A 21,170-nucleotide genomic window follows, 5' to 3' on the forward strand; every position below is an offset into this window, starting at 1 on the left:
ACAGCTTCCTAAATATACCTGCAAGCCAGATCAGTGTCTCTTTTCTCTGTATTCCCATGGAAATCAAGAGTCCCGCCGAATTTTCCATCGAAACAGTTGATTTGTGTTGTCTCTAGGAATTCTAAAGGGCGTACCGTTGCTTCCTAACCGGTGTCATTTGGGAGATCCGCCTCTGTACGTTCAAATGATTAATTTTGAGACTTTGCTCATGTGTGCAGTAAACCCTTGAATTCCCTAAGACCTTCCTTTCCTCCATCTCCTACCCCATTAAGCCCGCTTCAGTTCATCTCCTGAATTTCTTTGGAATCTGTCAGCCAGCTCTTCCTCAACTTCCTAATACTGAACTTGCCTGTCTGTTGCGATTAGGTCCTAACTAGTGTCCATATATCTTGTTTCCTTCCAATCCACTCTTCACACAAGAAACCTTCAAAGCAAGTTGGAACGTTGCTCATAAACATCGCTCACAAACATTGTTTTGAGAATAGAAAACACACTGTTGGCCTTTAAGACTCTGCGTGGTCTAGAATCCTCTCTGCTTCTCTAGCCCCATCTTGTGCCACTTTTGCCCTCACTTTCTATGCTTCAGATACACTGAATTAACCTTAGTTCTCACTCATCTGACAGAAGTCAGTTCAGATACTATTTTTCACTGTGATTCCTAGCATTAAGGAATTTGATTATCAGGTTTTGTATGAGGACTATTTCATCAGGGGTACAGAAGTTCTGGCCATCTCTGGTTTTGGATATCCCTTATTTGTTGAGACCTTTGCGTTGTTTGGTTGCCTTTTGTCTGTTTTCCAGATGGGAAAACAGGAACAAGGGAAGTATAGGTTATTACTAGGTGGGGTTGAACAAGTGGAGCAGCAAACTGCAAAGCAGAAAGAAGAGGGACGTACTATAGAGGGATATGACTTCCATTCTCAAGGCGCCTGCATCCTGTGCAGGGAGACAGCCTAACATAAAATGTGCCTAACAACAAATATATTGACTTCTTACTAAAAATCTCCAGTTCATAGAACCGAGGGGTTTGTACCTTCTCCTTTAAAAGTGATAGTCCTGGGACTTCCCCGGTGGTCCCGTGGTGAAGACTCTGCGCTTCCAACGCAGCAGGCGTGGGTTCAATCCCTGGTTGGGGAGCTAAGATCCCACATGCTGCGCAGCCAAAGAAATTTTTGTCGAACGTTATACTCCTGTATTGTTGGCTTTAGTGGTTTAGATTTTGTTGTACTGTTAAGAAGATTTCAGTTTATTTACCGGGAACAAACAACACATAATGTAAAAATAGTTTCCCAGAAACGATTTCCATCATTCTCTTCCTCCCTTTCTCCCGCAGACTGGTGTTTCACCTTGACAAGTTCTCTGTCATTCCATAGGAAAGCTGTCTGGCTTGGAGGTTGCAATCCCAGGGAATTTTTCATCAGCGGGGAAGTCTCCATCACTACAGAGGAATCAAGGGAGAAGTCAGTCCCTGGTAAGTGAGATGCTCCCCCTAAACACCAACACAGCAGTCGTGTACCTTTCAAGGGGTTCAGGGGCAAGATGGGCAAGGCATTTCTACTAACTCTTCTTAAGGATCACGGACAGTGCCCTATGCTACGAGGTAAGCGGTGACTGCTGTAGTTCTTACTGGTGATCCTTTCCTGTCACTGATTCTCGGCCTTCTTTGTATTTCATAGGACTGTTGTCAGTCCAATACAAAATGAGTCTTATTTTTAAAAACCTGAAATGTTTTACAGAGCCTAGCATTCTCATATAGGGTCCTTTCCATTCTCCCCACTTTCCCGAGAGGCCAAGAACACTTCACACCATGAACTAGGAGAGGGGGTAGAGCCCTTTCTGATGAAATACATCAACAAAGACAGAGCCTTAGCCTGCTTGCTCTCTGGACAGGATCTCGGACCACAAGGTCTTCAATCCTGGTATAAATGAAGGAAGTGAGGACAGTTCAACTGGCACTCTGATAACAAGAGTTCGGAAACACCTTCCAAAGAGACTATAGCAGTAGATGAGGGAAGGGAGTGCTACAGTGTGGCAGTACAGGGGGAATGATCGGCTACAGCAGTGAAAAGTGTGGTACCGATTGGTGTGCTCTCGGGGTTCTTGTACATGTAGCATAGATGACCTCTACAGTGGCCCTCCCACCTTCCCACCTGCATTAGGTGTTCTTTTTTTTTGTAATTTATGTTTATGTATTTATTTACTGTTTGAACTTATTTATTCTACGTATTTATTTTTTTGGCTGCACTGGGTCTCTCATTGCTGTGCACGGGCTTTCTCTAGTTGGCGGCTAGCGGGGGCTACTCTCGGTTGCGGTGTGCGGGCATCTCATCGCGGTGGCTTCTCTTGTTGCGGAGCATGGGCTGTAGGCACGTGGGCTTCGGTAGTTGAGGCTCACGGGCTCTAGAATGCAGGCTCCGTCGTTGTGGCACATGCGCTTAGTTGCTGCACGGCATGTGGGATCTTCGCAGACCAGGGCTCGAACCCGTGTCCCCTGCATTGGCAGGCGCCACCAGGGAAGCCCTAGGTGTTCTCATATAGAGTCTAAAAACAGAGAGCACTGAGAGAAGGTAGTGGTTATTAAAGGCTCAGGATCTAAATTCTACCTGTCTCTACACCCCTTCCCAGCTGTCGATTTGACCCCATTTTTGAATGCTGACCTCATTGTTCAACTTTTCTCTGCCGTCTGTATACTCACCTTGAAAACTTGTTTCTGTGATGCGTTGAGCAGACACAGGGTGGCAGATTGCAGAGGTGGAAGCTGGTGGTCGGATATTTGTGGGCTGAATCTCCTTCAGTCCCATTCCCATTTCTGGTTGCCCAGAGGCCCTACTTCCTGTGTGTGACGCCGAGCCGTAGGATTGCGGGCAGGAGCCAAGTTCTCCATACAGTAAAGACCCCAGTGTGCCTTGGTTATAGTAATATACCTGGCTTCCTTCCTGGCAGGGAAGTGACAGGCGGCTATGCCCCTGCTTTGTTCGTGGGCCTCCTGATCCAGCAGTTCCCTTGGCTCTGCCCCTGTCGTCAGCTGCCCCTAGGATAACTCTGAGCCCTAGCCACTTCTCTGGTAGATTTCCCTATTCCCCCACTACAGTCACACCTGAATAAGGCAACTCAGACCTTTCAGAGATGTGTCCTGAACCTCTTGTTTTCTGAAATACCTATCTGGTGGTTGTGAGACTTAAGGCCAGCGTCCCCGAGAGACTTTTTCTATTTCTCCTAGTAAACCTAGACTCATCTTCTGTCACCTTCAACTCTACTCCAATTGTGTTCTTTCAACCCAGACCTCTGACCCTGCTTTTTACTTCTGCCATTTCATCCTCGCTCCTGCTTCCTTTCCTAAATCCATACGTCTCTTTTGGCCTTCCTAGCCCTGGGCCAAGTTCCTTCCTCTTTGCTCAGTTTTTACCCCTTTCCTTCATTCTCCCATCCAACTTTCAGTCCTTCCTTTCTCACGCCCCAGTTAGCAGCATCTGAAAATTCGAAAGGTTTGTTACTCGTCTATTAATTGTATTCCATTTACTTATTCAGTTCTATACCTGTCTTACCTGTGTATGGAAGAACAGCTGGTAGCCAAGGTGGCACCAAGAATCCTAGCAGCTCTCACTTGACGTATCCGTAGTAGTCGGCAATTTCCATTTCGTTTTCCCTCTCGGTGAAAAATTGCAGCTTGCCCGAAGAGGTGTATCTGGCAGCATTCTCCCGTTGTTGTTGAGCCCGCCTCTTCATGGCCTCTCGCTCTGGCCTCTGCTCTTGTTCGATGGGCTTTGACATGACTGGCTCAGGCACGTTGGGTTCCCTCCATGGAACTCGTTGCTTGCTGAAGTCTTGGAGTAGAAAGTGGGTTTGGAGCTTGGGTGGGGACTGGCGCTTATTCACAGCAGGGGGAACAGGCTCCCGCTGGAGAGGAGCGCCAGATGAAGTTTTGGAGGGTGCAGGCCTAGGAGCAGCAGACTGAGGGACACGAGGCTGGGTATGGTTGGGCCAAGCCGGTTGGGTTGGGTTGGTCACAGTTGGCTGAGCTGGTTTGGCGGGGCCTGGCAAAGAGGCAGGAGCTGGCTGGGATGAATTGGCTGCAGCAGGTTGAGCTGAGTCAGTAGAACCAGGCTGGGCACGGTAAGCCCCAGCAGGCCGATGTGAGGCCAGAGACTGTGGCCTCCGAGGAGCGGGTCGAGCTTGAGGCTTGTCCCAGGCAGAAAAAGGCAGAGGTATCAACTTGACCTTCCCAGGAGGAGGCCGCTCATACTGGGCTGGAGACGGACACTCTGTTTCAGCACTGCTGTCTGGTTTCTGGGCTTGGACTTGCGTTTTCTCAGGACCCTTCCCCTCACGTGGGGTATGCCGCCATGGCTGGATAGCTGGGGGTGGCTGGGGGTCTTTGGGGTTGCTTGACTTTCCCAAGAGCCGACAGGAAGAGAGCCCAGTTTTCGTCTCATTCTTCTTCCCCAGCGCATGAAGAACCTTCACAGACTCCAGCATGCGCACGCCAAGGGAGGTTCGAGGCTTTTGAAAGCTCTGTTGGAGAAGCTCAGTTTGGTGTTCCTTTCGCTTCGTGTGGGGGATTGCTGGCTTCTCTTCTGCCTTGACTTTGTTCCCTGACTGCTTGTTCTCCTCAGCCTTGTTTCTCCCTCTGGTCCTTTTGGTCTTTTCCTGCCCGTGGCTCTTAGTTTTGCTGATCTTTCTGGATGCAGCTTTCTGAGGTTTGCCTTGAGAGTGCTTGGCCGTGTTCACAGGAGCCCTGTCACTGACTGCAGCGTGGCATGTAACCACTTCTCCCCCTAACGGGCACTCTGGATTCTTTGGCTGGATTTTGGCCTTGGGAGCGCCACTGATAGGCTCAGAGGCTTTCTGTTTGTTCTTCCTGGGTTGATCAGAGGGAACCTTTATGACACTTGGCTTTTCCTGCACCTGATTCACCTTAATGGCTCTGGTGTCTTTAGCTTTGATCACGTTGGGACCTTGGGATTGATCAAGATCTTTCAAAGGATTAAAGAGCTGGGGAAGGTGAATATCCTCCGCCAGTGTAGTAATGTCTGCAAGACCACTGCTAGGTTCAATCCCATTTTCAAGTGTCCCTAGGTCCTGACGACTCCGGCTGTTCTCTCCCAGATCAGCATTTTCAGAACCAGGCTGCTCCTCTTGGCTGAGGGGATCGGTGCAGGCCAGCGGCTGGTGAATATCAGGGATTCCTAAAGGGAGTAGTGGAGGATCTTGGTTCTCTGTTGGGATCTGGTAGGCATCCAGAGGCTTTGAAAGCTTGGTTTTGATATCATCCACGTGCTTACTCTCTATTTGTCCCTGGCTTGGAGCTGGAGGCAGGGCCAGGAGACGCCTGGCACTCTGGACTGGAGCTGTCACTGAAATGTCCCCAAGTTCAGATGGTGGGTTACTCTCAAGTATGTGGCTGTTTCTGCTACTGCAGGACTTGGGGAGTTCTTGACTTTGTGTCACACAAAACGTCTGGCTTGGAGGTTGCAATCCCAGGGAATTTTTCATCACCAGGGGGGAGGTCTCCATCCCTACAAAGGGATCAAGGGAGAAGTCAGTCCCTGGTAAGTGAGATGCTCCCCCTAAACACCAACACAGCAGTCGTGTACCTTTCAAGGGGTTCAGGGGCAAGATGGGCAAGGCATTTCTACTAACTCTTCTTAAGGATCACGGACAGTGCCCTATGCTACGAGGTAAGCGGTGACTGTTGTAATTCTTACTGGTGAGCCTTTCCTGTCGCTGATTCTCGGCTCGCTTTGTATTTCATAGGACTGTTATAAGTCCAATACAAAATGAGTCTTATTTTTAAAAACCTGAAATGTTTTACAAAGCCTAGCATTCTCATATAGGGTCCTTTCCATTCTCCCCACTTTCCCGAGAGGCCAAGAACACGTCACACCATGAACTAGGAGAGGGGGTAGAGCCCTTGCTGATGAAATACATCAACAAAGACAGAGTCTTAGCCTGCTTGCTCTCTGGACAGGATCTCGGACCACAAGGTCTTCAATCCTGGTATAAATGAAGGAAGTGAGGACAGTTCAACTGGCACTCACATAACAAGAGTTCTGAAACACCTTCCGAAGAGACTATAGCAGTAGATGAGGGAAGGGAGTGCTACAGTGTGGCAGTACAGGGGGAACGATCGGCTACAGCAGTGAAAAGTGTGGTACCGATTGGTGTGCTCTCGGCGTTCTTGTACATGTAGCATAGATGACCTCTACAGTGGCCCTCCCACCTTCCCACCTGCATTAGGTGTTCTTTTTTTTGTAATTTATGTTTATGTATTTATTTACTGTTTGAACTTATTTATTCTACGTATTTATTTTTTTGGCTGCACTGGGTCTCTCATTGCTGTGCACGGGCTTTCTCTAGTTGGCGGCTAGCGGGGGCTACTCTCGGTTGCGGTGTGCGGGCTTCTCATCGCGGTGGCTTCTCTTGTTGCGGAGCATGGGCTGTAGGCACGTGGGCTTCGGTAGTTGAGGCTCACGGGCTCTAGAATGCAGGCTCCGTCGTTGTGGCACATGCGCTTAGTTGCTGCACGGCATGTGGGATCTTCGCAGACCAGGGCTCGAACCCGTGTCCCCCGCATTGCATTGGCAGGCGGATTCTTAACCACGGCGCCACCAGGGAAGCCCTAGGTGTTCTCATATAGAGTCTAAAAACAGAGGGCACTGAGCGAAGGTAGTGGTTATTAAAGGCTCAGGATCTAAATTCTACCTGCCTCTACACCCCTTCCCAGCTGTCGATTTGACCCCATTTTTGAATGCCGACCTCATTCTTCAACTTTCTCTGGCGTTTGTTATACTCACCTTGAAAACTTGTTTCTGTGATGCGTTGAGCAGACACAGGGTGGCAGACTGCAGAGGTGGAAGCTGGTGGTCGGATATTTGTGGGCTGAATCTCCTTCAGTCCCATTCCCATTTCTGGTTGCCCAGAGGCCCGACTTCCTGTGTATGACGCCGAGCCGTAGGATTGCGGGCAGGAGCCAAGTTCTCCATACAGTAAAGACCCCAGTGTGCCTTGGTTATAGTAATATACCTGGCTTCCGTCCTGGCAGGGAAGTGACAGGCGGCTCTGCCCCTGATTTGGAATCTGAGATGGTGTTCCCTGAGCAAGGCTGGCAGAAAGCGATGGATGTAGAGGGACCATGTTCTTGGCGTCTGAAGTTTTATCATACTGGGCTGCCAGAAACATGGAGGAGGCAGCTGTGTGGCGGTCAGTGAGTGCCAGAGTAAAGTCTCCGAGTGAAGAAGAATTCTTTTCAGTGCTTGCTGTGATGTCCCACTCAAGAACACCTGGATAGGAAGCAGCTGAAGTGGAGATCTGGCTGTGGTCAGTAACTCCAGATAACATAGTCGTGCTAGAATGTTGGTAAAGGTAGGCACTACCCATGAGTGTCTGGAAAGGGGTACCAGTAGCCGATGCCGAACTGACGGCAGGGGCAGAGACTCTGGAGAAGTTGCAGACACTTCGTGTTAGGGAAGTTGCATTGCTCACCACAGGAGGAGAATGCTGCAGAGAATTTAGAGTTCCAAGTAGAGATGGATGTTGGAAATTTTCTGTAAGAACAAGAGGGTCATGAAAAACTCAGGGAGGTTGAGAAATTCTCACTACGTTTGAGGAACGGCATCATCTGAAGGTTCTTGCTATCAGGACACCTCTACTATCACTACTTCCTGAGAAACCCAAAATCAGACAGTTAATGATGGCTGTAAGGACTGAGCAGTTTTCCACTCTTCTCTATTAACTGCCTGTGCTCCCATCTTGGGCACAGACGGGCAGAAGAGCCAAGTGGTGTGGTTCAGAGATTGTTCTCTAGGCTGGAAGCAACCTTCTCCCTGCCCTGTCTTTCCCTTCAGCCTGCACTCGTATTGACTTCTATGCTATTTCCTAGACTGGAAGCATTTTAGAACTAGGAGGCCCTTAGAGAACTTCGATGTTCTCAGTCTCATTTCGTGAGTAAGGAAACTGAGGCTCAGAGAGGTCGGGTTGACTTGTTCAAGTTCTCTCATTATGTTAGTATCATTACCAGGTTTCAGAACCTAAGTATCCTGACTTCCTTGCCAGGACTCCACTCTGAGCATGATACTGCCAGAAAGCAGGAGAAATAGAACTTATAATATAGGCATTTTTTTTGTCCATTAGAAAACAGTACGGCTGTTACCATTGTCGTCTTCAGTGTCTCCCTTTGCTTGTGCAGTTCCCACGCTATTACCTAGAGGTGACGTACAGCTCAGTCCAACTGGTGAATTGAAAGAGTCATTTTTGCCCTCTTCAAGCCTGGTTTCTCATCCTACCTCAAAATGATTACCCGAAAGTGGATTTCTTAAGTGCTTTTGGAAAGGGAAGAGTTATCTGATTACTTCAGATTCCTCACCTGTAAAGTGGTTATAACACCACCACCAATAATAATAGCAGTAATAATTAATAGATGAATAAGCTGATCTATTGCGTATGATTTATATGGAGGAAGATACAATAAGTTCTAGAAAGACAAAGAAAAATCATGACAAGCATATTACGTTAACGAAAAAGAAATCCATAGATATTAATGAAAACTGGGGTATGTGGCAAGTATCGAAGCCTAATGAATTTACTAACAAATGGCATTCTGTACTATCCATGCAATATTATGAAAGTGAATTTTGCCCACTCTATTTTAGTGAATACTATTAACCAGAAGACACGATGGAGGTGATAGAGGTGAATGAATTCCTAGCCAATGCATACAGACAGAGAAGGTATGTCAGTAAAAAATGCATAACAAGCAACAGAATGCAATAAATGTGCATGTATAGGTAGCCACAACACATATAGACAAGTATTTCAATGAAAACCGGTACGAAGCAGACAGCAAAATAATAAGTGTAAAAGAGTTTCATTATTGTGCTCCTTCATATTTTTACCCAGCAAGTAAGAGGTATTAAGCCTAGGAGAAATATATATTTCAATGAATATAGCTTATATAATAAGCAGAAAGGAAGCTTAAAATGTATCAGGAAGGTTTTTGGATTTATCCTAGAACTTAGATTAGAATCATCTTCAGCATCCAAGAAGATGGCATCCCAAAACCTCAAAAAACCATCATGCCTAGAATCCAATTAAAAAAGATTTTCAAATGTAAGAAAATCCACAGGACTCCACAATATGGTTTTCGATAAATGTGGATGTTTGTTTGTTTTGTTTCTTTGGCCGCGCCGCGTGGCCCTGGCCGTGAAAGCACCGAGTCCTAAGCACTGGACCGCCAGGGAATTCCCTAAGTGGGGGGAATTAGAGATGTGGGGCTTGACTTTTTCTTCTTCTTCTTCTTCTTCTTCGGTAGCTAAGATCTACAAGCGAACGATGGCTGTTGATCAATGTGCTCTCTGTGTTAGGAAGGAAATAACTGTAAAAATGAAAAGCAGCCTTGCCTTAGAACCTACATATCACACCAAGGAAAATAGTCCTTCTGATTCAATTTAGAAGATATCACTTAAAATGTTGAATTGGTGAAATGTCTACCTAGTTTAAAAATTAGAAAGAATAAAACACTGAAAAGCAGCCCCCTAGATAACCACTGTGGTTGCTTGTTTATAGGAGGCATCATTTCTAAAACGTATTTCTAAAATGTTTATATTCAAAACTGTCAAGTGGCCAACTGTATTCAGAGAGGCAATAAAAGAAAGAAAACGGAGTATGACTTTTCTGATAAGCTGCCTTTCCTGGTGATCCCCTGTTCTGGCCTTACTTTCCTTCTTAGTCTGTTAATGTAAGGGTTTGCTACCATCAACTTGGTTTTGCCCTGCTCTGAGCAGGTTTCCCTCTGTGCTGTTTCTGCTTTAATTGAAAATCTTTGGTTCCCATCAGCATTCCATTGCAAACTCCGTTTTTCTTGAGAGCTCCTCTATGCTTTCCCTCTTCATTCTTACATTTTCTCCCATCTCTTGGTGCCTGTTGGCCTGTGCTAATGAAAACCATCCTAAACTTCCTTACGCTCGACTCTGTGCCTCCCTGTAGAGCCCAGTACTCTCCATCCTCTCTCCCTATTCTCTCTTTTCAACTAGTCGAAATCCTAGTGGAGGGAGACCATTAGAGATGAAACATCTTGGTATATATTGCTAGTTTTCTATGTCCCCTGACTTTTCTATGTTTCTGTTGAAACACTCTTGAGAAGTGTCTGATTTCGTTTTCTACATGGGTACCCTTTAAGGCTCAATACTGGAAAAGAAGGGGATCAGAGTGATCAACCCAACGTGGTATCCTAACGTAACAGTTAAGGAAAGCAACAGGCTTTGTGAGACAGCCAGTGATTTGTCCAAAGTCACACAGATAGTAAACGTCAAAGTCAAAAGTGAAATTAGGTCTCCAGACGTGTAGTTCAATACTTTCCCTCATTATTCCATGCTATTTTGAATCTCCTACTCAATTTAGGGGCAAAAGAAATCGAACGCAAAACTTTCCAAAGTTTCTTTTCTTACCTGACATGGTCAGAGAAGAGGAAGCATCCACTGCAGGTACAAGGGATGAGGAGACAACACTAGATGATGTCTGAGTGGCTGCAGCTGAACGGCGCACGTGTCCAGTACAGAGGTCACTGGTTACTGGTCCAAACAGCTCCACGGAAACCCCAAGGCTCTACCAAGTGGTAGTAGGTTTGGGAGGAGAGTGATGTCACAAAGCAGGCAGTTGAAAGGTATGAGAGAGCCAATAGGGAGGTCCGATCCCCAACAGGAAGGCGGGCTTGGGTGAAGAGAGTGTAGGAGAGCTAAAACAACACCTGAGTTTCTGAGCTTTGGGGAGGAGGAAATCCTAGAAGACAGATTTACCTCCCCCAGGCTCTTCCATTAGGGAAATCATTGCAACATTTCTTACAGACGTTCATTAATACACTGAACTAAGAGTTACTTATATTCTACAGAGTATTCTATTTTATGTATCATATACTTAGAGCTATATAGATCTTATTTAATTAATAATCCTTAGGAAGGAAAGAGCCATCTAGTTTGAACTATTACAGTTGTTCTGAAATCAGATGTGTCTAATGAGTGAACTGATAGCAGCTTTTAAGGAGCCAAAGTAGGGATTAAGAAGCTCTCTTTGTAACTTGGTTCAAGAGTAGGGTGAAGTTTCTTGAGTGTACCTTGTGGAGAATGTTGTGGTCCAAGGCTCTTCTCTTTTAGTTTCTTCTCCTTGACTCCTACCTTCCTTGGGCTGGGCTAGGCTGGGGGCCAGGTTGGACTTGCGACTTAACATTTCTCTTCCGCTTTCTCTTTTTTTTTTTTCTTCCATTATGGGCATTGCTTCGAGGACAAGCCTTGATCTTGCATTGGACGTTACTTCCTGTCACCTTCCAGCAGCAGGAGTCTTCTTTTCAGTGCTTGATGCTTCACGAAATAGACTCTGCCCGTTGGCAGCAAATACCAGAGAGCTAGGAGACAGAGCTGGTTGCAGACCTTTCCTCTTCCAGCCTTTGGTTGCAATTGTTTGGCCCATAATTTGCTAGCTCTAGTTCCTTGGGCCACACAGGTATCCTGCCATCTCCAGCTCTTGTTATATGTGAGAGACATTCTGAACACTGTCCCTTTTTCTTTGCACAGAAGTATATACAGTGTGGCAGTTACTGTAATCTCCTCCGCCTTGCAAACAGCCACTCTAGAATCTTGGACCTCTAGGACTCTCTGTCTTGCATGCTTGGGGGCAAGGCCAAGCAAAATGAAGAGGAGAATAATTAGAGAAAGAGGAGGACGTTGGTGGAGAATTGGGAGCAGGTAAGGTGAAAGGGCACAGGAGAAAAGAGATGCATGTAGACTTTTTGGTTTCTGTGGGAAACAGGTTGACACACTTGGGCCTCATTTGGTATTAACAGAACAGAGAGTTAAAGATCTAAGTAGCTAGATAGTGTGCAGCAACTGCCATGAAGTCTGTACACTGAAGAGAACAGTCTCACATCTAGTTTTCATTTTGTTTTATGTCATAGTACCTTATTTATAGCATTCACTGGTGTGTTTGTAGAATACAGATGTTTTCAAATGCTCTGGTTTTGTCTACATGGTTATCTCCTTGTCCTGTTTGTAAGGAATCCAACATTGTAAGACATATTGCATGTTTTTCTCTTGACGATTGTTGACCTTGAAGCGTCATGAACTAACTTGAGCTGTTGGATTCTGTGGAGAAACGTTCAAAAGGGTCTGTGAAAAAGGCACTGTGGTGAGTCGCATTATGCACCCGAGCGTAAGGAGCAAGATATCTGCCACCAGCCCAGCTTGGCCTGGATTGCCTCTGTTTTAGTTCCCCTGGTTAGTGCTTTTCTCCCTAACCACTCTTGTGACTGTGATAATGTGAGTAAGGGCGGAGTTGCTAATGATCTATGTGTGAGGTAAGCTGGTTTGAGGGAGGAAATCTATGGACCTAGTCATTTTCCTTGGTGGTAAGCTTTCAGGGGTGCAGAGATGGATCTTCCTGGGGCCTTTTCTGGTCCCAGGAAGATATCGCATAGATGGGACCTCCCAAGACACACATTGAATCTTTAGGCCTGTTTTTCCTATTATGAGGTACGAGTTTCTTCACTGATGGGGATGATGCTTATCTGAGAAGAAATTGTGAAAGGTGGTGTAGTGTAGAGGTGTGGCTTAAGCTTTTAAGTTTTCCTCCAGGTTTTTCCCCTAAGCTTCCTACTTCGGACGGCCTACTTACATGATACTAGTAGGTGATGTCCGGCTAACAGCTTCCTAAATATACCTGCAAGCCAGATCAGTGTCTCTTTTCTCTGTATTCCCATGGAAATCAAGAGTCCCGCCGAATTTTCCATCGAAACAGTTGATTTGTGTTGTCTCTAGGAATTCTAAAGGGCGTACCGTTGCTTCCTAACCGGTGTCATTTGGGAGATCCGCCTCTGTACGTTCAAATGATTAATTTTGAGACTTTGCTCATGTGTGCAGTAAACCCTTGAATTCCCTAAGACCTTCCTTTCCTCCATCTCCTACCCCATTAAGCCCGCTTCAGTTCATCTCCTGAATTTCTTTGGAATCTGTCAGCCAGCTCTTCCTCAACTTCCTAATACTGAACTTGCCTGTCTGTTGCGATTAGGTCCTAACTAGTGTCCATATATCTTGTTTCCTTCCAATCCACTCTTCACACAAGAAACCTTCAAAGCAAGTTGGAACGTTGCTCATAAACATCGCTCACAAACATTGTTTTGAGAATAGAAAACACACTGTTGGCCTTTAAGACTCTGCGTGGTCTAGAATCCTCTCTGCTTCTCTAGCCCCATCTTGTGCCACTTTTGCCCTCACTTTCTATGCTTCAGATACACTGAATTAACCTTAGTTCTCACTCATCTGACAGAAGTCAGTTCAGATACTATTTTTCACTGTGATTCCTAGCATTAAGGAATTTGATTATCAGGTTTTGTATGAGGACTATTTCATCAGGGGTACAGAAGTTCTGGCCATCTCTGGTTTTGGATATCCCTTATTTGTTGAGACCTTTGCGTTGTTTGGTTGCCTTTTGTCTGTTTTCCAGATGGGAAAACAGGAACAAGGGAAGTATAGGTTATTACTAGGTGGGGTTGAACAAGTGGAGCAGCAAACTGCAAAGCAGAAAGAAGAGGGACGTACTATAGAGGGATATGACTTCCATTCTCAAGGCGCCTGCATCCTGTGCAGGGAGACAGCCTAACATAAAATGTGCCTAACAACAAATATATTGACTTCTTACTAAAAATCTCCAGTTCATAGAACCGAGGGGTTTGTACCTTCTCCTTTAAAAGTGATAGTCCTGGGACTTCCCCGGTGGTCCCGTGGTGAAGACTCTGCGCTTCCAACGCAGCAGGCGTGGGTTCAATCCCTGGTTGGGGAGCTAAGATCCCACATGCTGCGCAGCCAAAGAAATTTTTGTCGAACGTTATACTCCTGTATTGTTGGCTTTAGTGGTTTAGATTTTGTTGTACTGTTAAGAAGATTTCAGTTTATTTACCGGGAACAAACAACACATAATGTAAAAATAGTTTCCCAGAAACGATTTCCATCATTCTCTTCCTCCCTTTCTCCCGCAGACTGGTGTTTCACCTTGACAAGTTCTCTGTCATTCCATAGGAAAGCTGTCTGGCTTGGAGGTTGCAATCCCAGGGAATTTTTCATCAGCGGGGAAGTCTCCATCACTACAGAGGAATCAAGGGAGAAGTCAGTCCCTGGTAAGTGAGATGCTCCCCCTAAACACCAACACAGCAGTCGTGTACCTTTCAAGGGGTTCAGGGGCAAGATGGGCAAGGCATTTCTACTAACTCTTCTTAAGGATCACGGACAGTGCCCTATGCTACGAGGTAAGCGGTGACTGCTGTAGTTCTTACTGGTGATCCTTTCCTGTCACTGATTCTCGGCCTTCTTTGTATTTCATAGGACTGTTGTCAGTCCAATACAAAATGAGTCTTATTTTTAAAAACCTGAAATGTTTTACAGAGCCTAGCATTCTCATATAGGGTCCTTTCCATTCTCCCCACTTTCCCGAGAGGCCAAGAACACTTCACACCATGAACTAGGAGAGGGGGTAGAGCCCTTTCTGATGAAATACATCAACAAAGACAGAGCCTTAGCCTGCTTGCTCTCTGGACAGGATCTCGGACCACAAGGTCTTCAATCCTGGTATAAATGAAGGAAGTGAGGACAGTTCAACTGGCACTCTGATAACAAGAGTTCGGAAACACCTTCCAAAGAGACTATAGCAGTAGATGAGGGAAGGGAGTGCTACAGTGTGGCAGTACAGGGGGAATGATCGGCTACAGCAGTGAAAAGTGTGGTACCGATTGGTGTGCTCTCGGGGTTCTTGTACATGTAGCATAGATGACCTCTACAGTGGCCCTCCCACCTTCCCACCTGCATTAGGTGTTCTTTTTTTTTGTAATTTATGTTTATGTATTTATTTACTGTTTGAACTTATTTATTCTACGTATTTATTTTTTTGGCTGCACTGGGTCTCTCATTGCTGTGCACGGGCTTTCTCTAGTTGGCGGCTAGCGGGGGCTACTCTCGGTTGCGGTGTGCGGGCATCTCATCGCGGTGGCTTCTCTTGTTGCGGAGCATGGGCTGTAGGCACGTGGGCTTCGGTAGTTGAGGCTCACGGGCTCTAGAATGCAGGCTCCGTCGTTGTGGCACATGCGCTTAGTTGCTGCACGGCATGTGGGATCTTCGCAGACCAGGGCTCGAACCCGTGTCCCCTGCATTGGCAGGCGCCACCAGGGAAGCCCTAGGTGTTCTCATATAGAGTCTAAAAACAGAGAGCACTGAGAGAAGGTAGTGGTTATTAAAGGCTCAGGATCTAAATTCTACCTGTCTCTACACCCCTTCCCAGCTGTCGATTTGACCCCATTTTTGAATGCTGACCTCATTGTTCAACTTTTCTCTGCCGTCTGTATACTCACCTTGAAAACTTGTTTCTGTGATGCGTTGAGCAGACACAGGGTGGCAGATTGCAGAGGTGGAAGCTGGTGGTCGGATATTTGTGGGCTGAATCTCCTTCAGTCCCATTCCCATTTCTGGTTGCCCAGAGGCCCTACTTCCTGTGTGTGACGCCGAGCCGTAGGATTGCGGGCAGGAGCCAAGTTCTCCATACAGTAAAGACCCCAGTGTGCCTTGGTTATAGTAATATACCTGGCTTCCTTCCTGGCAGGGAAGTGACAGGCGGCTATGCCCCTGCTTTGTTCGTGGGCCTCCTGATCCAGCAGTTCCCTTGGCTCTGCCCCTGTCGTCAGCTGCCCCTAGGATAACTCTGAGCCCTAGCCACTTCTCTGGTAGATTTCCCTATTCCCCCACTACAGTCACACCTGAATAAGGCAACTCAGACCTTTCAGAGATGTGTCCTGAACCTCTTGTTTTCTGAAATACCTATCTGGTGGTTGTGAGACTTAAGGCCAGCGTCCCCGAGAGACTTTTTCTATTTCTCCTAGTAAACCTAGACTCATCTTCTGTCACCTTCAACTCTACTCCAATTGTGTTCTTTCAACCCAGACCTCTGACCCTGCTTTTTACTTCTGCCATTTCATCCTCGCTCCTGCTTCCTTTCCTAAATCCATACGTCTCTTTTGGCCTTCCTAGCCCTGGGCCAAGTTCCTTCCTCTTTGCTCAGTTTTTACCCCTTTCCTTCATTCTCCCATCCAACTTTCAGTCCTTCCTTTCTCACGCCCCAGTTAGCAGCATCTGAAAATTCGAAAGGTTTGTTACTCGTCTATTAATTGTATTCCATTTACTTATTCAGTTCTATACCTGTCTTACCTGTGTATGGAAGAACAGCTGGTAGCCAAGGTGGCACCAAGAATCCTAGCAGCTCTCACTTGACGTATCCGTAGTAGTCGGCAATTTCCATTTCGTTTTCCCTCTCGGTGAAAAATTGCAGCTTGCCCGAAGAGGTGTATCTGGCAGCATTCTCCCGTTGTTGTTGAGCCCGCCTCTTCATGGCCTCTCGCTCTGGCCTCTGCTCTTGTTCGATGGGCTTTGACATGACTGGCTCAGGCACGTTGGGTTCCCTCCATGGAACTCGTTGCTTGCTGAAGTCTTGGAGTAGAAAGTGGGTTTGGAGCTTGGGTGGGGACTGGCGCTTATTCACAGCAGGGGGAACAGGCTCCCGCTGGAGAGGAGCGCCAGATGAAGTTTTGGAGGGTGCAGGCCTAGGAGCAGCAGACTGAGGGACACGAGGCTGGGTATGGTTGGGCCAAGCCGGTTGGGTTGGGTTGGTCACAGTTGGCTGAGCTGGTTTGGCGGGGCCTGGCAAAGAGGCAGGAGCTGGCTGGGATGAATTGGCTGCAGCAGGTTGAGCTGAGTCAGTAGAACCAGGCTGGGCACGGTAAGCCCCAGCAGGCCGATGTGAGGCCAGAGACTGTGGCCTCCGAGGAGCGGGTCGAGCTTGAGGCTTGTCCCAGGCAGAAAAAGGCAGAGGTATCAACTTGACCTTCCCAGGAGGAGGCCGCTCATACTGGGCTGGAGACGGACACTCTGTTTCAGCACTGCTGTCTGGTTTCTGGGCTTGGACTTGCGTTTTCTCAGGACCCTTCCCCTCACGTGGGGTATGCCGCCATGGCTGGATAGCTGGGGGTGGCTGGGGGTCTTTGGGGTTGCTTGACTTTCCCAAGAGCCGACAGGAAGAGAGCCCAGTTTTCGTCTCATTCTTCTTCCCCAGCGCATGAAGAACCTTCACAGACTCCAGCATGCGCACGCCAAGGGAGGTTCGAGGCTTTTGAAAGCTCTGTTGGAGAAGCTCAGTTTGGTGTTCCTTTCGCTTCGTGTGGGGGATTGCTGGCTTCTCTTCTGCCTTGACTTTGTTCCCTGACTGCTTGTTCTCCTCAGCCTTGTTTCTCCCTCTGGTCCTTTTGGTCTTTTCCTGCCCGTGGCTCTTAGTTTTGCTGATCTTTCTGGATGCAGCTTTCTGAGGTTTGCCTTGAGAGTGCTTGGCCGTGTTCACAGGAGCCCTGTCACTGACTGCAGCGTGGCATGTAACCACTTCTCCCCCTAACGGGCACTCTGGATTCTTTGGCTGGATTTTGGCCTTGGGAGCGCCACTGATAGGCTCAGAGGCTTTCTGTTTGTTCTTCCTGGGTTGATCAGAGGGAACCTTTATGACACTTGGCTTTTCCTGCACCTGATTCACCTTAATGGCTCTGGTGTCTTTAGCTTTGATCACGTTGGGACCTTGGGATTGATCAAGATCTTTCAAAGGATTAAAGAGCTGGGGAAGGTGAATATCCTCCGCCAGTGTAGTAATGTCTGCAAGACCACTGCTAGGTTCAATCCCATTTTCAAGTGTCCCTAGGTCCTGACGACTCCGGCTGTTCTCTCCCAGATCAGCATTTTCAGAACCAGGCTGCTCCTCTTGGCTGAGGGGATCGGTGCAGGCCAGCGGCTGGTGAATATCAGGGATTCCTAAAGGGAGTAGTGGAGGATCTTGGTTCTCTGTTGGGATCTGGTAGGCATCCAGAGGCTTTGAAAGCTTGGTTTTGATATCATCCACGTGCTTACTCTCTATTTGTCCCTGGCTTGGAGCTGGAGGCAGGGCCAGGAGACGCCTGGCACTCTGGACTGGAGCTGTCACTGAAATGTCCCCAAGTTCAGATGGTGGGTTACTCTCAAGTATGTGGCTGTTTCTGCTACTGCAGGACTTGGGGAGTTCTTGACTTTGTGTCACACAAAACGTCTGGCTTGGAGGTTGCAATCCCAGGGAATTTTTCATCACCAGGGGGGAGGTCTCCATCCCTACAAAGGGATCAAGGGAGAAGTCAGTCCCTGGTAAGTGAGATGCTCCCCCTAAACACCAACACAGCAGTCGTGTACCTTTCAAGGGGTTCAGGGGCAAGATGGGCAAGGCATTTCTACTAACTCTTCTTAAGGATCACGGACAGTGCCCTATGCTACGAGGTAAGCGGTGACTGTTGTAATTCTTACTGGTGAGCCTTTCCTGTCGCTGATTCTCGGCTCGCTTTGTATTTCATAGGACTGTTATAAGTCCAATACAAAATGAGTCTTATTTTTAAAAACCTGAAATGTTTTACAAAGCCTAGCATTCTCATATAGGGTCCTTTCCATTCTCCCCACTTTCCCGAGAGGCCAAGAACACGTCACACCATGAACTAGGAGAGGGGGTAGAGCCCTTGCTGATGAAATACATCAACAAAGACAGAGTCTTAGCCTGCTTGCTCTCTGGACAGGATCTCGGACCACAAGGTCTTCAATCCTGGTATAAATGAAGGAAGTGAGGACAGTTCAACTGGCACTCACATAACAAGAGTTCTGAAACACCTTCCGAAGAGACTATAGCAGTAGATGAGGGAAGGGAGTGCTACAGTGTGGCAGTACAGGGGGAACGATCGGCTACAGCAGTGAAAAGTGTGGTACCGATTGGTGTGCTCTCGGCGTTCTTGTACATGTAGCATAGATGACCTCTACAGTGGCCCTCCCACCTTCCCACCTGCATTAGGTGTTCTTTTTTTTGTAATTTATGTTTATGTATTTATTTACTGTTTGAACTTATTTATTCTACGTATTTATTTTTTTGGCTGCACTGGGTCTCTCATTGCTGTGCACGGGCTTTCTCTAGTTGGCGGCTAGCGGGGGCTACTCTCGGTTGCGGTGTGCGGGCTTCTCATCGCGGTGGCTTCTCTTGTTGCGGAGCATGGGCTGTAGGCACGTGGGCTTCGGTAGTTGAGGCTCACGGGCTCTAGAATGCAGGCTCCGTCGTTGTGGCACATGCGCTTAGTTGCTGCACGGCATGTGGGATCTTCGCAGACCAGGGCTCGAACCCGTGTCCCCCGCATTGCATTGGCAGGCGGATTCTTAACCACGGCGCCACCAGGGAAGCCCTAGGTGTTCTCATATAGAGTCTAAAAACAGAGGGCACTGAGCGAAGGTAGTGGTTATTAAAGGCTCAGGATCTAAATTCTACCTGCCTCTACACCCCTTCCCAGCTGTCGATTTGACCCCATTTTTGAATGCCGACCTCATTCTTCAACTTTCTCTGGCGTTTGTTATACTCACCTTGAAAACTTGTTTCTGTGATGCGTTGAGCAGACACAGGGTGGCAGACTGCAGAGGTGGAAGCTGGTGGTCGGATATTTGTGGGCTGAATCTCCTTCAGTCCCATTCCCATTTCTGGTTGCCCAGAGGCCCGACTTCCTGTGTATGACGCCGAGCCGTAGGATTGCGGGCAGGAGCCAAGTTCTCCATACAGTAAAGACCCCAGTGTGCCTTGGTTATAGTAATATACCTGGCTTCCGTCCTGGCAGGGAAGTGACAGGCGGCTCTGCCCCTGATTTGGAATCTGAGATGGTGTTCCCTGAGCAAGGCTGGCAGAAAGCGATGGATGTAGAGGGACCATGTTCTTGGCGTCTGAAGTTTTATCATACTGGGCTGCCAGAAACATGGAGGAGGCAGCTGTGTGGCGGTCAGTGAGTGCCAGAGTAAAGTCTCCGAGTGAAGAAGAATTCTTTTCAGTGCTTGCTGTGATGTCCCACTCAAGAACACCTGGATAGGAAGCAGCTGAAGTGGAGATCTGGCTGTGGTCAGTAACTCCAGATAACATAGTCGTGCTAGAATGTTGGTAAAGGTAGGCACTACCCATGAGTGTCTGGAAAGGGGTACCAGTAGCCGATGCCGAACTGACGGCAGGGGCAGAGACTCTGGAGAAGTTGCAGACACTTCGTGTTAGGGAAGTTGCATTGCTCACCACAGGAGGAGAATGCTGCAGAGAATTTAGAGTTCCAAGTAGAGATGGATGTTGGAAATTTTCTGTAAGAACAAGAGGGTCATGAAAAACTCAGGGAGGTTGAGAAATTCTCACTACGTTTGAGGAACGGCATCATCTGAAGGTTCTTGCTATCAGGACACCTCTACTATCACTACTTCCTGAGAAACCCAAAATCAGACAGTTAATGATGGCTGTAAGGACTGAGCAGTTTTCCACTCTTCTCTATTAACTGCCTGTGCTCCCATCTTGGGCACAGACGGGCAGAAGAGCCAAGTGGTGTGGTTCAGAGATTGTTCTCTAGGCTGGAAGCAACCTTCTCCCTGCCCTGTCTTTCCCTTCAGCCTGCACTCGTATTGACTTCTATGCTATTTCCTAGACTGGAAGCATTTTAGAACTAGGAGGCCCTTAGAGAACTTCGATGTTCTCAGTCTCATTTCGTGAGTAAGGAAACTGAGGCTCAGAGAGGTCGGGTTGACTTGTTCAAGTTCTCTCATTATGTTAGTATCATTACCAGGTTTCAGAACCTAAGTATCCTGACTTCCTTGCCAGGACTCCACTCTGAGCATGATACTGCCAGAAAGCAGGAGAAATAGAACTTATAATATAGGCATTTTTTTTGTCCATTAGAAAACAGTACGGCTGTTACCATTGTCGTCTTCAGTGTCTCCCTTTGCTTGTGCAGTTCCCACGCTATTACCTAGAGGTGACGTACAGCTCAGTCCAACTGGTGAATTGAAAGAGTCATTTTTGCCCTCTTCAAGCCTGGTTTCTCATCCTACCTCAAAATGATTACCCGAAAGTGGATTTCTTAAGTGCTTTTGGAAAGGGAAGAGTTATCTGATTACTTCAGATTCCTCACCTGTAAAGTGGTTATAACACCACCACCAATAATAATAGCAGTAATAATTAATAGATGAATAAGCTGATCTATTGCGTATGATTTATATGGAGGAAGATACAATAAGTTCTAGAAAGACAAAGAA

General features: G+C 47.2%; 1 protein-coding gene across 1 annotated transcript in view; it reads left to right on the forward strand.

Moving 5' to 3' along the window:
- Positions 1–1,333: 1,333 nt before the first annotated feature.
- Positions 1,334–21,170, forward strand: part of LOC309621951 (uncharacterized protein) — a gene marked incomplete at its 5' end in the record, with an annotated part of 132,089 nt that continues 112,252 nt past the window's right edge. Inside the window, 2 exons of the mRNA XM_082409217.1 lie at positions 1,334–1,471; positions 14,018–14,155. Of these exons, the coding sequence (XP_082265343.1) occupies positions 1,334–1,471; positions 14,018–14,155 (276 nt within the window). The remainder of the gene's footprint in view (positions 1,472–14,017; positions 14,156–21,170) is intronic.

This window comes from Balaenoptera borealis (assembly GCF_965194805.1).
Source record: "Balaenoptera borealis genome assembly, contig: HAP1_SCAFFOLD_1279, whole genome shotgun sequence".
In the NCBI taxonomy this organism is placed as follows: Eukaryota; Metazoa; Chordata; class Mammalia; order Artiodactyla; family Balaenopteridae; genus Balaenoptera; species Balaenoptera borealis.